The sequence below is a fragment of the Coregonus clupeaformis genome, chromosome 24, assembly GCF_020615455.1.
Source record: "Coregonus clupeaformis isolate EN_2021a chromosome 24, ASM2061545v1, whole genome shotgun sequence".
NCBI lineage: Eukaryota > Metazoa > Chordata > Actinopteri > Salmoniformes > Salmonidae > Coregonus > Coregonus clupeaformis.
The window spans coordinates 7781920-7796573 of NC_059215.1; the positions used below are offsets into that span (position 1 = coordinate 7781920).

The 14654-nt window shown below is 44.4% G+C and overlaps 1 protein-coding gene across 3 annotated transcripts; it reads right to left on the bottom strand.

Annotated features, from left to right (window-relative positions):
• Positions 1 to 354: 354 nt before the first annotated feature.
• Positions 355 to 14202, bottom strand: LOC121538481 (putative uncharacterized protein DDB_G0287113). 3 transcript variants are annotated; one of them, XM_041846525.2, is made up of 5 exons: positions 13187 to 14202; positions 7037 to 7521; positions 6773 to 6932; positions 1845 to 2208; positions 355 to 1231 (listed from the first exon to the last, which is right to left on the bottom strand). In XM_041846525.2, the coding sequence occupies exons 1-5, from the start codon at positions 13463 to 13465 to the stop codon at positions 1227 to 1229; spliced, it is 1293 nt and encodes a 430-aa protein (XP_041702459.1). In that variant the 5' UTR covers positions 13466 to 14202; the 3' UTR covers positions 355 to 1226. The 3 variants fall into 3 exon arrangements, with proteins under 3 accessions (XP_041702459.1, XP_041702460.1, XP_041702458.1); XM_041846526.2 differs by having other exon boundaries at positions 6782 to 6932; positions 7037 to 7524; positions 13187 to 14200; XM_041846524.2 differs by having other exon boundaries at positions 7037 to 7524; positions 13187 to 14200.
• Between the last annotated feature and the right edge of the window lie 452 nt (positions 14203 to 14654).

The window sequence follows — 14654 nt, forward strand, 5'->3', positions numbered from 1 at the left end:
TGGAAAACAAATATTACAGACACCCACTCTTCCACAATATATCTATGCTGATAAGTAGCACTAAGTGGGACCACCGTACACAGCAGTAAATTAATAGGAATGTAAAAATGGCAACACAACATTTTGACCTTGGTGAAGGTGTCTCAGATGCAGTACAGGCTACAGAGCTGATTGTACAGGGAGAATGAGTGTGTCACTGTCACCACATGTTCACTCACTGTCCCTGGAATGAAGGCATTTTCTGCAACTGTAAAATTACAAGACTGCATCCAACACATTCACTTCAGTTCATATGAGATACAATTCAATCAATCATTGAAAAATATTTTTAAAACAAGGAGACAGAAATCAGTGTAAAAAATAACAGAGGAACCAGGGTTTATTTGATCAAAGATACATCACAGAGACCTGAGATGAGCAATACATTGTGAAAGACGGAGACATTAGACGAACCCATGGCTTGGCAGTAACAGTGCACTTTGTGTACAGACAAAAGTCAAAAGAAAAGTAAAACAAAAATAAAACTTCTAGACTAACATCATCTTTAGTGAAGCTGCATGAAAATGTTAAGAATTTCATAGATATGGCCCTTGCTACCCCCCCATGCTATTCCTTTAGTAAGCGGGTTTGCCTGTGTAAACAAATAAGATACAGTAACTTATGTTCAGTAACTTTCGTTCTGTATCCCTTATCCAATCAAAATCCCAAGACACATTTCAGACAACAACAAAAGGAAACCATTTTCATGTCAACAAGACAAGCACATTTTATGTCTTTGTTTGAATGTGTGTGATTGTGTGACTGTGTGTGAGTGAATGAGTGTTTTTCTATTGGCTTTTAGTTTTCTCCCTGTCACATTGAACTCTGACGGTTAGAACTGAGCTTGCAGAAAAAGTGGGACAGTTTGGTGTAAGGAAAATAATCTATAGAAATACAGCTGTGTTGTTAAAATAGATTAAGGCTTCTTGAGGTTGGTATTGGCAAGTGAGTCCTGAATATTATTAACCATTGCCTGACCAGGTAGCCCTCTCATACACACATTCATTGAGGTAACAATACTGATTCCAGAGAGTTGTGTGGATTCTATTGACCAGCCATTTCCCTTGGAGAGAAAAACTAAATGTTTTTGCACCTCAACATCAGCAATGCCTTCCCATTTGTCATGATGCAGACTGAACGTGTCGATTATCCTCTGTGAGTTTGGTGGCTGTCATTGCTGCTTACATTCACACTGTAATATAGAATAACATAACAGTTAACGTTACAGTTATTAGAGAGGTCAATGGCAATGTTCTTCACTAAAGGCCTTAGAGCTGACCAGGCAAATCAGAAAAACAACATTTCATATACTATTGCCCACAACAACTTTTAGTGAGGAACACTGCTCTACCAATGAGAGAAGATTTTGAAATCCTAAATGGTCTGTTGTCATACTTTCGTAAGTGGAGTCGGTAAAACTTTACATTATATGGAGTACAGGTTACATTAACTGCACTTTGCTCCTATACCTGTGTAATAACACTGTAATTTGACTAGTAACAACATTGTATTCCCATGTTAGTGCTCCTCACTTGAAACAACAATTTCTGTAAGGTCAGGCTAAAAGAGGTCAAAGAGAAATTGTAAACACCTTGAAATAAAGATGGATAACCTCACAGTGTGCACATAACATCAGCCTGACGAAGGGCAGACGAGGACTTTGAGTTGAAACATTGCACAATAACACTGAGGAGCATTCATCGGTGTGCAGGTATCTATCTTTATTTCATTCATTTTGTACTCTGCACCTTGCAGTCACTGGATGTTTGTACTCTAGTTTGAAATTGATTTTAAGACAGACTTACATTCCTCCTCAGGAGAGGCCTCATCTTCTTCTGGTTGTTCCTCCTCTTCCTCCATGGCCTGCTCCTCCTCTGCTTCAGAATCCTCTTCTTCCACCTGCTCTTCTACATTCTCTACCGCCTGCACCTCCTCCTCTGGTGCTGCCTCTGCCAAGTCCTCCTGCTCCTCCTCCACCACCTCCTCCTCTGCAGGAGCAGTCTGTTCCTCTGTGACAGCAGAGTCCTCCTGTTCAACAGACTTCACATCTAAGTGAGCCGCCTCCTCCTCTTCCACCTCCTCAGCAGCAGCAGCCTGCTCTTCTTCCGCAGGAGCAGCCTCTTCCTCCACCTCCTCTGAGGGCTCATCTGCTTGAACCCCTCCTTCCAGCTGGAACAGACAGAATTATAGTGATTTAGTACTTACAGGAAGTACAGGGCCTATGGTGACTTTGTAATCACATTGATGTAATGTATTTGGCCTACATTGCAGTATATGAATGGGAATACAACATTTACCCAGAATTCATCAGAGAATCCACAGCAGGCAATTAGCCTCTACATACTAATGGGTTAGCAGCAATCTCATAAAAGTTCCCCATGGGCACATGCTGGGCAAAAATAGTTATGAGAATGTGCATGCTCCAAAAATATGTGCCATTAGGAACACTAATGCTGAGATGAGAAAATGTGATGAAAAGGTTTTAAAAGGCATTATAAACTGGGTGGTTCGAGCCCTGAATGCTGATTGGCTGACAGTCGTGGTACAGTTCAAGTCGGAAGTTTACATACACTTAGGTTGGAGTCATTAAAACTCGTTTTTCAACCACTCCACAAATTTCTTGTTAACAAACTATAGTTTTGGCAAGTTGGTTAGGACATCTACTTTGTGCATGACTGTCACGATCGTCGAACACAGTGGACCAATGCGCAGCGTGATGAGTGAACATACTTTATTTTGATTCACCACACGAAACAAAACAACAAAACGATAACGTGAAGTCCTTGGTTACAATACAAAACCAACACGGAACAAGATCCCACAAAACACTGTGGAAAACAGGCTGCCTAAGTATGGTTCCCAATCAGAGACAACAAGCAACAGCTGACACTCGTTGCCTCTGATTGAGAACCACCCCGGCCAACACAGAAACACATGAGCTAGATAACGAACCTAGAACCCAAATACATAGAAACTACACACCCTGGCTCAACATAACAGAGTCCCAGAGCCAGGGCGTGACAGTACCCCCCCCCCCAAAGGCGCGGACTGCGACCGCGCCAAACATAAACCGAACAGGGGAGGGCCGGGTGGGCATTCCTCCTCGGAGGCGGTTCCGGCTCCGGGCTTGACCACCACCCTCCGTAGCGCCCCTGGTCCGGTCTGGCCCCGCTGGCTGGAGCTGGACATCGGTGGAGCGGATTGCTTAGGCTCCGATGTGGAGCAGCTGACCGGTACCTGACCAGGCACCGGTGACCCAGGCACGGGCTGTGCCGGACTGACGACGCGCACCACAGGCTTGGTGCGGGGAGCAGGGACGGGCCGAACCGGGCTGACGAAGCGCACTACAGGCTTGGTGCGGGGAGCAGGAACAGGCCGGGCCGGGCTGGCGACGCGCACCATAGGCTTGGTGCGAGAGGCAGGAACAGGCCGGGCCGGGCTGGCGACACGCACCATTGGCTTGGTGCGGGGAGCAGGAACAGGCCGGACCGGGCTGGCGACGCGCACCATTGGCTTGGTGCGGGGAGCAGGAACAGGCCGGGCCGGGCCGGGCTGGCGACGCGCACCATAGGCTTGGTGCGAGAGGCAGGAACAGGCCGGACCGGGCTGGCGACGCGCATCACAGGCTTGGTGTGAGGGACAGGAACAGGCCGGACCGCACTGGGAACACACACCACTGGCCTTACCCGGGGATCAGGAACGGGCCGGACCGGACTGGCAACACACCTCAGTACCTCTCGCCGTGCCTCTACATTTTCCTTCCCTCTACTCGCCAATGGCTCCCGTAACCCGGTGGCCTTCTCTCCTCGTCCACTAACTCGCCCCTTATCTGCCTCCAGCAGTCCCGTCGTCCACGGTGTGAGACCCCCCCAAAAATGGTATTGGGTTCGTCTCTCCCCCGTGGCTATGGCCTCCATGGCTCTCGCCAGACTCTCCAGCCTCTGCTCCCATGTCCAACCTCTCTCCTCTTCACGCGACTTGACCCAGTCGAGGTGGATATCCGCTAGAGTTACCTCTGGCGTTGGCTCCTGGACACGCTGCTTGACCCAGTCGAGGTGGATATCCATTAGATTCACCTCTGGCGTTGGCTCCTGGACACGCTGCTTGGTCCAGTTATGGTGGGATCTTCTGTCACGATCGTTGGAGGAAGAGTGGACCAATGCGCAGCGTGATGAGTGAACATACTTTATTTTGATTCACCACACGAAACAACACGATAACGTGAAGTCCTTGGTTACAATACAAAACCAACACGGAACAAGATCCCACAAAACACTGTGGAAAACAGGCTGCCTAAGTATGGTTCCCAATCAGAGACAACAAGCAACAGCTGACACTCGTTGCCTCTGATTGAGAACCACCCCGGCCAACACAGAAACACATGAGCTAGATAACGAACCTAGAACCCAAATACATAGAAACTACACACCCTGGCTCAACATAACAGAGTCCCAGAGCCAGGGCGTGACAATGACACAAGTAATTTTTCCAACAATTGTTTACAGACAGATTATTTATAATAATTAACTGCATCACAATTCCAGTGGGTCAGAAGTTTACATACACTAAGTTGACTGTGCCTTTAAACAGCTTGGAAAATTCCAGAAAATGATGTCATGGCTTTAGAAGCTTCTGATAGGCTAATTGACATCATTTGAGTCAATTGGAGGCCTAACTTCAAACTCAGTGCCTCTTTGCTTCACATCATGGGAAAATCAAAAGAAATCAGCCAAGCCCTCAGCAAAAAATGTGTAGACCTCCACAAGTCTGGTTCATCCTTGGGAGCAATTTCCAAACGCCTGATGGTACCACGTTCATCTGTACAAACAATAGTACGCAAGTATAAACACCATGGGACCACGCAGCCGTCATACCACTCAGGAAGGAGACGCGTTCTGTCTCCTAGAGATGAATGTACTTTGGTGCGAAAAGTGCAAATCAATCCAAAACAACAGCAAAGGACCTTGTGAAGATGCTGGAGGAAACAGGTACAAAAGTATCTATATCCACAGTAAAACGAGTCCTATATCGACATAACCTGAAAGGCCGCTCAGCAAGGAAGAAGCCACTGCTCCAAAACCGCCATGAAAAAGCCAGACTACGGTTTGCAACTGCACATGGGGACAAAGATCGTACTTTTTGGAGAAATGTCCTCTGGTCTGATGAAACAAAAATAGAACTGTTTGGCTATAATGACCATCGTTATGTTTGGAGGGAAAAGGGGGTAGCTTGCAAGCCGAAGAACACATTTTTATATTTTACATTTTAGTCATTTAGCAGACGCGACTTACAGTTAGTGAGTGCATACATTCTTTTTATTTTTTTCATACTGGCCCCCCGTGGGAATCAAACCCACAACCCTGGCGTTGCAAACGCCATGCTCTACCAACTGAGCTACATCCCTGCCGGCCATTCCCTCCCCTACCCTGGACAACGCTGGGCCAATTGTGCCCCGCCCCATGGGTCTCCCGGTCGCGGCCGGCTACGACAGAGCCTGGATTCGAACCAGGATCTCTAGTGGCACAGCGAGCACTGCGATGCAGTGCCTTAGACCGTGAAGCACGGGGGTGGCAGCATCATGCTGTGGGGGTGCTTTGCTGCAGGAGGGACTGGTGCACTTCACAAAATAGATGGCATCATGAGGAAGGAAAATTATGTGGATATATTGAAGCAACATCTCAAGACATCAGTCAGGAAGTTAAAGCTTGGTTGCAAATTAGCTTCCAAATGGACAATGACCCCAAGCATACATTTACATTTACATTTAAGTCATTTAGCAGACGCTCTTATCCAGAGCGACTTACAGGAGCAATTAGGGTTAAGTGCCTTGCTCAAGGGCACATTGGCAGATTTTTCACGCCCCACTTCCAAAGTTGTGGCAAAATAGCTTAAGGACAACAAAGTCAAGGTATTGGAGTGGCCATCACAAAGCCCTAACCTCAATCCTATAGAAAATGTGTGGGCAGAACTGAAAAAGCGTGTGCGAGCAAGGAGGCCTACAAACCTGACTCAGTTACACCAGCTCTGTCAGGAGGAATGGGCCAAAATTCACCTAACTTATTGTGGGAAGCTTGTGGAAGGCTACCCGAAACGTTTGACCCAAGTTAAATAATTTAAAGGCAATGCTACCAAATACTAATTGAGTGTATGTACACTTCTGACCCACTGGGAATGTGATGAAAGAAACAAAAGCTGAAATAAATCATTCTCTCTACTATTATTCTGACATTTCACATTCTTAAAATAAAGTAGTGATCCTAACTGACCTAAAACAGGGAATTTTTACTAGGATTAAATGTCAGGAATTGTGAAAAACTGAGTTTAAATGTATTTGGCTAAGGTGTATGTAAACTTCCGACTTCAACTGTATATCACACGTATACCATGGGTATGACAAAACATTTATTTCTACTGCTCTAATTACATTGGTAACCAGTTTATAATAGCAATAAGGCACCTTGGGGGTTTGTGGTATATTGCCAATATACCACGGCTAAGGGCTGTATCCAGGCTCTCCGCGTTGCATCGTGCATATGAACAGCCCTTAGCCGTGGGATATTGGCCATATACCACACCCCCTCTCGTGCCTTATTGCTTAAATAACCTGTGACCAGTCCTGATGTACCTCTTTATCAGACTATTCATAAAAGGAAGTATATTTGAGGGTGACCCAGTCCCCTTCTAACACAATATTCGAAACCCTGGCATGTGTGAGACTTCCTGTAGGCGTTACCCGGGCGACCTGTTTCTGCACGACCTCCAGCTGAGCGCGGAGCTCAGAGTGCAGACTGTGGGCCGCTGAGTTCTGCTCCTGCAGACTCTTTTGTACTGTCACCAGCTGCCCCTCTCTGGCCTGCTGGGCCCTCTGAGTCTGCTCTTTCTCAAACAGTTCTCTGAAACACATGTATGCACACACAGTGAAACCAACCAATACAATGGAAGATACAACAACACCAAACATTTCAAACCTCTTTCCAATACCCAATACACTACATACCTGACACTTGTGATCTCCGCTGTACTGGCCTCCAGTTGAGCCTGGTTGGCAGACACCTGTTCCTTCAGCCCCAGGAGGTCTGATGCCTGGCCCTCCATGGTGGCGCTCAGGGTGCCTAGCAGCCCTGCCCTCTCCTCCAGCTTGGCCTCAGCCTCTGCCAGGCTCCCTGTCAGGCCCTCCATGCTCTGGGCCAGCTCTGTGCTCAACCCTACCAGGCCCTCCACCTGCAGCCGGACAGCCTCAAACTCCTCGCTCTTCCCCTTCAGCTTGGCCTGAAGCTGGATCAGCTGCTCCGTGGACACGGTGGCATGCTGCATCTCAGCCAGCCGGGCCTTCATCTCTGTGTGGAGGGAGAGGACCTGGGCGGGCAGGTCTGAGGTCTTTAGCTGCTCAGTCATGGCCAGGGCCATGACTACCTGCTTCTGGGCCAGCGTGTAAGACTCTTCCAGGATGTTGAGGCGATGCTCGAAGCCACCGGTACCGTGCTGCTGCAAGGACATAAAACAAAAATAGCTCAGAGTCAGCACATAGTGCAGCCATAAGCTGTCCCGTGTAGCTCAGTTGGTAGAGCATGGCGTTTGCAACGCCAGGGTTATGGGTTCGAATCCCACGGGGGGCCAGTATGAGAAGAAAATAAATGTATGCACTCACTAACTGTAAGTCGCTCTGGATAAGAGCGTCTGCTAAATGACTAAAATGTGAAACAAGTAAGTCAGCACTCTTTATCAAGTATTTTACCTCTCATTCTATTCATTCTGATTGAAAACGATCTATTGGTGAAGACAGTTACAGTAAGTGGGTCTAAAGAAATGAGAACAAGACATTGACCAGGTACTGCAGTGGCTGTAGGATAATCCTATTATTTAAGTAGACCAATTTAATTATGTCAGCAGTTAAGTGAATCCACATCCTAGCCCCATCAGTGATGAAGTCCCACTGTGTGAAGGCTAAACTTTGATCTTATAAGTTAAGGAGGGCCTCCCTTCCTGTGCCGGGGGAATACCACTTTAATGACTCTCCCCACAGTATGAGGACAGAACACTGTGGCTGCTTTCTAGCCATACTGACACTATTCATTGGATACTAGTTCAAGCATTTACATTTTACACATTAGTAATTTAGCAGATGCTCTTATCCAGAGCGACTTACAGTTAGTGCATTTATCTTAAGATAGCTACAGTGCCTTGCAAAGGTATTCATCCCCCTTGGCGTTTTTCCTATTTTGTTGCATTACAACCTGTAATTTAAATTGATTTTTATGTGGATTTCATGTAATGGACATACACAAAATAGTCCAAATTGGTGAAGTGAAATGAAAAAATTAACTTGTTTCAGAAAATTCTAAACAATAAATAACAGAAAAGTGGTGCATGCATATGTATTCACCCCCTTTGCTATGATGCCCCTAAATAAGATCTGGTGCAACCAATTACCTTCAGAAGTCACATAATTAGTTAAATAATGTCCATCTGTGTGCAATCTAAGTGTCACATGATCTGTCACATGATCTCAGTATACAGTGGGGAAAAAAAGTATTTAGTCAGCCACCAATTGTTCAAGTTCTCCCACTTAAAAAGATGAGAGAGGCCTGTAATTTTCATCATAGGTACACGTCAACTATGACAGACAAATTGAGGAAAGAAATCCAGAAAATCACATTGTAGGATTTTTAATGAATTTATTTGCAAATTATGGTGGAAAATAAGTATTTGGTCACCTACAAACAAACAAGATTTCTGGCTCTCACAGACCTGTAACTTCTTCTTTAAGAGGCTCCTCTGTCCTCCGCTCGTTCCCTGTATTAATGGCACCTGTTTGAACTTGTTATCAGTATAAAAGACACCTGTCCACAACCTCAAACAGTCACACTCCAAACTCCACTATGGCCAAGACCAAAGAGCTGTCAAAGGACACTAGAAACAAAATTGTAGACCTGCACCAGGCTGGGAAGACTGCATCTGCAATAGGTAAGCAGCTTGGTTTGAAGAAATCAACTGTGGGAGCAATTATTAGGAAATGGAAGACATACAAGACCACTGATAAAATCCCTCGATCTGGGGCTCCACGCAAGATCTCACCCCGTGGGGTCAAAATGATCACAAGAACGGTGAGCAAAAATCCCAGAAACACACGGGGGGACCTAGTGAATGACCTGCAGAGAGCTGGGACCAAAGTAACAAAGCCTACCATCAGTAACACACTACGCCGCTAGGGACTCAAATCCTGCAGTGCCAGACGTGTCCCCCTGCTTAAGCCAGTACATGTCCAAGCCCGTCTGAAGTTTGCTAGAGTGCATTTGGATGATCCAGAAGAGGATTGGGAGAATGTCATATGGTCAGATGAAACCAAAATAGAACTTTTTGGTAAAAACTCAACTCGTCGTGTTTGGAGGACAAAGAATGCTGAGTTGCATCCAAAGAACACCATACCTACTGTGAAGCATGGGGGTGGAAACATCATGCTTTGGGGCTGTTTTTCTGCAAAGGGACCAGGACGACTGATCCGTGTAAAGGAAAGAATGAATGGGGCCATGTATCATGAGATTTTGAGTGAAAACCTCCTTCCATCAGCAAGGGCATTGAAGATGAAACGTGGCTGGGTTTTTCAGCATGACAATGATCCCAAACACACCGCCGGGCAACGAAGGAGTGGCTTCGTAAGAAGCATTTCAAGGTCCTGGAGTGGCCTAGCCAGTCTCCAGATCTCAACCCCATAGAAAATCTTTGGAGGGAGTTGAAAGTCTGTGTTGCCCAGCGACAGCCCCAAAACATCACTGCTCTAGAGGAGATCTGCATGGAGGAATGGGCCAAAATACCAGCAACAGTGTGGGAAAACCTTGTGAAGACTTACAGAAAACGTTTGACCTGTGTCATTGCCAACAAAGTGTATATAACAAAGTATTGAGAAACTTTTGTTATTGACCAAATACTTATTTTCCACCATAATTTGCAAATAAATTCATTAAAAATCCTACAATGTGATTTTCTGGAATCTTTTTTCTCATTTTGTCTGTCATAGTTGACGTGTACCTATGATGAAAATTACAGGCCTCTCTCATCTTTTTAAGTGGGAGAACTTGCACAATTGGTGGCTGACTAAATACTTTTTTTCCCCACTGTATATACACCTGTTCTGAAAGGCCCCAAAGTCTGCAACACCACTAAGCAAGGGGCGCCACCAAGCAAGCTCCCGGACCAGGCAAGAAGGGCATTAATCAGAGAGGCAACAAAGAGACCAAGGATAACCCTGAAGGAGCTGCAAAGCTCCAGAGCGGAGATTGGAGTATCTGTCCATAGGACCACTTTAAGCCATACACTGCACAGAGCTGGGCTTTACGGAAGAGTGGCCAGAAAAAAAGCCATTGTTTAAAAAAATAAATAAGCAAACACGTTTGGTGTTCGCCAAAAGGCATGTGGGAGACTCCCCAAACATATGGAAGAAGGTACTCTGGTCAGATGAGATTAAAATTAAGCTTTTTGGCCATCAAGGAAAACGCTATGTCTGGCGCAAACCCAACACCTCTTATCACCCCGAGAACACCATCATGTTTTTCATCGGCAGGGACTGAGAAACTGGTCAGAATTCAAGGAATGATGGATGGCACTAAATACAGGGAAATTCTTGAGGGAAACCTGTTTCAGTCTTCCAGAGATTTGAGACTGGGACGGAGGTTCACCTTCCTGCAGGACAATGACCCTAAGCATACTGCTAAAGCAACACTCGAGTGGTTTAAGGGGAAACATTAAAATGTCTTGGTATGGCCTAGTCAAAGCCCAGACCTCAATCCAATTGAGAATCTGTGGTATGACTTAAAAATTGCTGTACACCAGCGGAACCCATCCAACTTGAAGGAGCTGGAGCAGTTTTGCCTTGAAGAATGGGCAAAAATCCCAGTGGCACGCTCAAGTTTTCTGTTTTTTTTTGTCTTATTTCTTGTTTGTTTCCCTATAAAAAATATTTTGCTTCTTCAAAGTGGTAGGCATGTTGTGTAAATCAAATGATACAAACCTCCAAAAAATCAATTTTAATTCCAGGTTGTAAGGCAACAAAATAGGAAAGATGCCAAGGGGGGTGAATACTTTTGCAAGCCACTGTAGGTGGGACAACCACATATCACAGACATTGTAAGTACATTTTTACTCAATAAAGTAGCTATCAATGGAATTTACTGAACAAGGGGCAAACAAACCTTCACTCATGGGTGTAACAGCTACATAGGTTACTAACTTTTCATATTTGCTGTGACCCACAAGGTCAAATTGCAGCATAGTGTGTGTATGGTGAGGTCAATGTGTAAACATGTTAGGATTTGTATGAGGAAAATCACATGCCTGTATTCAGCCCTGCTGAGTTCTTTTAAAAGAACTTCAACAAACTTGTGAATGGTGGTTTCTTATCTCAACTGTGTGTATGAAGTACCTGTAATACCTGTAGGTGGGGCCATGTTTTAATACTACAAAGTGACTTCTTATTGATGCAGGTTATTCTGGTATGTATAACACATGTTCCAAAGTAACTTAGAACATGCGTTAAGCATGTGCAGATAATGGTGTATATACCTCCTCATCCTAATTGAGAAGTAAATTGAGCCCATAAACGGGTTCAATTAGTCTACAAATTCCCCTTGGCAAAACTTTTGTTTTGGTAACATTCATCCGGGTGGCCACGTCTGAATCAGTTTAATCTCTAGAACATGTTTCTATGTATGATTAAAGACCAGCCAGGGAACCATTGCAATGAAGCTGGAAAACTAATAGGAGGACTTGTTATAGGGACTAACCACAACTAGGGTCAATATCTGTTGTAGCAGGCTATTTTTATCGCCATGTTGACAACTGGCTTCTTTATTTGAGCCACTGGACAGTGCACACTGAAATCAGTACCATGACTATGTGAAGCATGGTTTCAAGCAGGGTCAACTGCTGTAAAACTGTAGTCGATTTGGAAGTGTAATGTGTGTTTATTTCAAAACGCTTCTACATCTCATCTTTTATTGAAATATGCCTATATTCTAGGGACATTCAGTGGCTTATGTTATGTAACCTAACGAAATATTGGTGCAGTCAGTGTTCCCACATTGTAGGTCAAATTTAATCTCCATTACAAATGGCAACAGCTGCATGATGTGCACCTCAACCTGGTCTCAGAGCATTTCGTATTATTCTGTACATAAAACCGAGAGACTCTGTTCAGTATGATATGTTACGTTTCATATGGTATGTATTAAATTGTGGCTGTCCATCACCCATTTCCTATAATATGTTACAAATTACAATTTTGATTATATGTAATGAAATCGCAAAACGTACAATATGCTACTAATTTGCTGAACATATGATATGTTACGAATTGTAGCTAGGTGGCTAGTTGGCTAACGTTAGCTAGCTTGCTAACTTTAACTAGGCTAGGGATTAGGGTTTGGGGTTAGTGTTAAGTTTTGGAGTTAGGATAAAGGGTTACGGTTAGGGGAAGGGTTAGCTAAAAGGGTAAGGTTAGAGTTAGGGGAAGGGTTAGCTAACATGCTAAGTAGTTGCAAAGTAGCTTAAAAGTACTAAGTAGTTGAAAAGTTGCTAATTAGCTAAAATGCTAAAGTTGTCTGTGATGAGACTCGAACTCGCAACCTTAGAGTTGCTAGACGTTCGTGTTATAAGTTTTATACAACCAAAACCAACCACCCTCATTTCGTTTTTGCCTTAAGTAACCATCTGTCTTATGTAACCATACCAAACGTAACGTATCATACTAAACGATTTTGTATCGGATTTACATACAGAATAATACGAAATGCTCTGAGACCAGGTTGCGCACCTTGGTGGCGGTTAGAAATAGAATCATTTGGCAGTATTACATTTGATATGAGTTCAGAACTATCATATCCTATCCTGAAATGTTGCTGACAACTGCAGGCAGGCTATAGGAAGGCATATAAATACCGACTGCTAGAGCTTTCCATAGTACTGAATGCAAAATAAATTAGGACGGTCGGAATAGTATTGCAATGGGTCTAAACACAAAATGATTTTGACGACCACAAAAAACGTTGCACAGAATGTTCTTTTGAAATTTTGCTGACGCATGGAAACTTCAGAGCCTTTGTAATGCGCCTATTATTTTTGCCCATGTTCTTATTACGCATGGTTAACTATTTACCTTTTCATTTGTCTGTCGAATTTCTTCCTGGAAGGACTGAAGCTTCACCATCTTCATCTGCATGCCCACGAAGTTGTCTGCTAGGTAGGTTATACTTTGGTGCTGCTGGAAACAGTACCATGTCGCCGTGGCACCTCCGACCACAATCAAAAGGAATAAAATGAACAAAAGCACATTCTGGTTTTCACCTCGCGCCTCCGGTTCCGAAGATTCATGATTCAAATGGTTAAAGTCTTCGTGATTGTGTTTGTTCTTCTTCCCTCGGTGCTTTGCTGTCATTTTAACACAGTAGCGTAGTAGTTACTACTGTATAATGGCCAGAGGTGGTGGAGGACCAGTGGTTGAAAGATGGATGTTTGCTCCGGTGATATTACAAAGCGTAAATGGGTCCTCATTCAAAACCAGTCAACAAAGTAGGAAAAAGAGAGAGTTCTTATTGAAGGGGTGGTTTGGGCTGCAAATAAGAAAAGAAAGAAGCGTGTGGTACCCGGTTCCAGGAAGAGAGGAGTGCGTGAGGGGGCGTTCCATGCCCGAGAGTGGCTAGTCTCCCTGTACGTGTGCTGCGCTGTCTTACCTAATCAGTCCCTCCAGGATTCCGCTATGATTGTGTCCAATTTGTCGCAAAATGGCTTGACGTGTGGCTTGATTGAACGATATTATGCGGTAAATGTGCGTTGATTGGTTGAAATTGCCAGCCCTCTTTTTGTACTGAGGTGATGGGTCAGTTTTGTGCGAAAATATTGCTACGAATTGACTCTTTTATGCCGAAATAGTGCAGTGATTGGTCAAATTTGCAAGCCCTAGCTTGCATAATATGCGGGGAATTGTTGATTTTGCAACTAAAAAAATGTGATTGTAGAATCCTGGAGAGATTGCCTAATACGAAGGCCACACGTGTGCCTATGGTAATGATGTACAGTGCATTCGGAAAGTATTCATACCCCTTCACTTTTTCCACATTTTGGTTACTTTACAACTTTGTTCTAAAATGGTTGAAATGAACATTTTCCCTCATCAATCTACACACGATACCCCTTACAATACCAAAAACATTTTTATTTTTTATTTTTTTTGCAAATGTATTACAAATAAAAGACTGAAATACCTTATTTACATAAGTATTCAGACCCTTTGTATGAGACTCGAAATTGAGCTCAGGTGCATCCTGTTTCCATTGATCATCCTTGAGATGTTTCTACAACTTGGAGTCCACCTGTGATAAATTCAATTGACTGGACATGATTTGGAAAGGCACACACCTGTCTATATAAGGTCCCACAGTTGACAGTGCATGTCAGAGCAAAAACCAAGCCATGAGGTCGAAGGAATTGTCCGTAGAGCTCCGAGACAGGATTGTGTCAAGGCACAGATCTGGGGAAGGGTACCAAAAACTTTCTGCAGCATTGAAGGTCCCCAAAAACACAGTGGCCTCCATCATTCTTAAATGGAAGAAGTTTGGAACCACCAA

Excerpts from the sequence above, each read along its gene's own strand:
- LOC121538481 (XM_041846524.2), bottom strand. The coding sequence starts at position 13,465 with ATGACAGCAAAGCACCGAGGGAAGAAGAACAAACACAATCACGAAGAC. Across the intron at positions 7,525-13,186 it reads TTCGACAGACAAATGAAAAG|CAGCACGGTACCGGTGGCTT; the intron begins GTAAATAGTTAA and ends ATGTCCTTGCAG. Across the intron at positions 6,933-7,036 it reads GCGGAGATCACAAGTGTCAG|AGAACTGTTTGAGAAAGAGC; the intron begins GTATGTAGTGTA and ends CATGTGTTTCAG.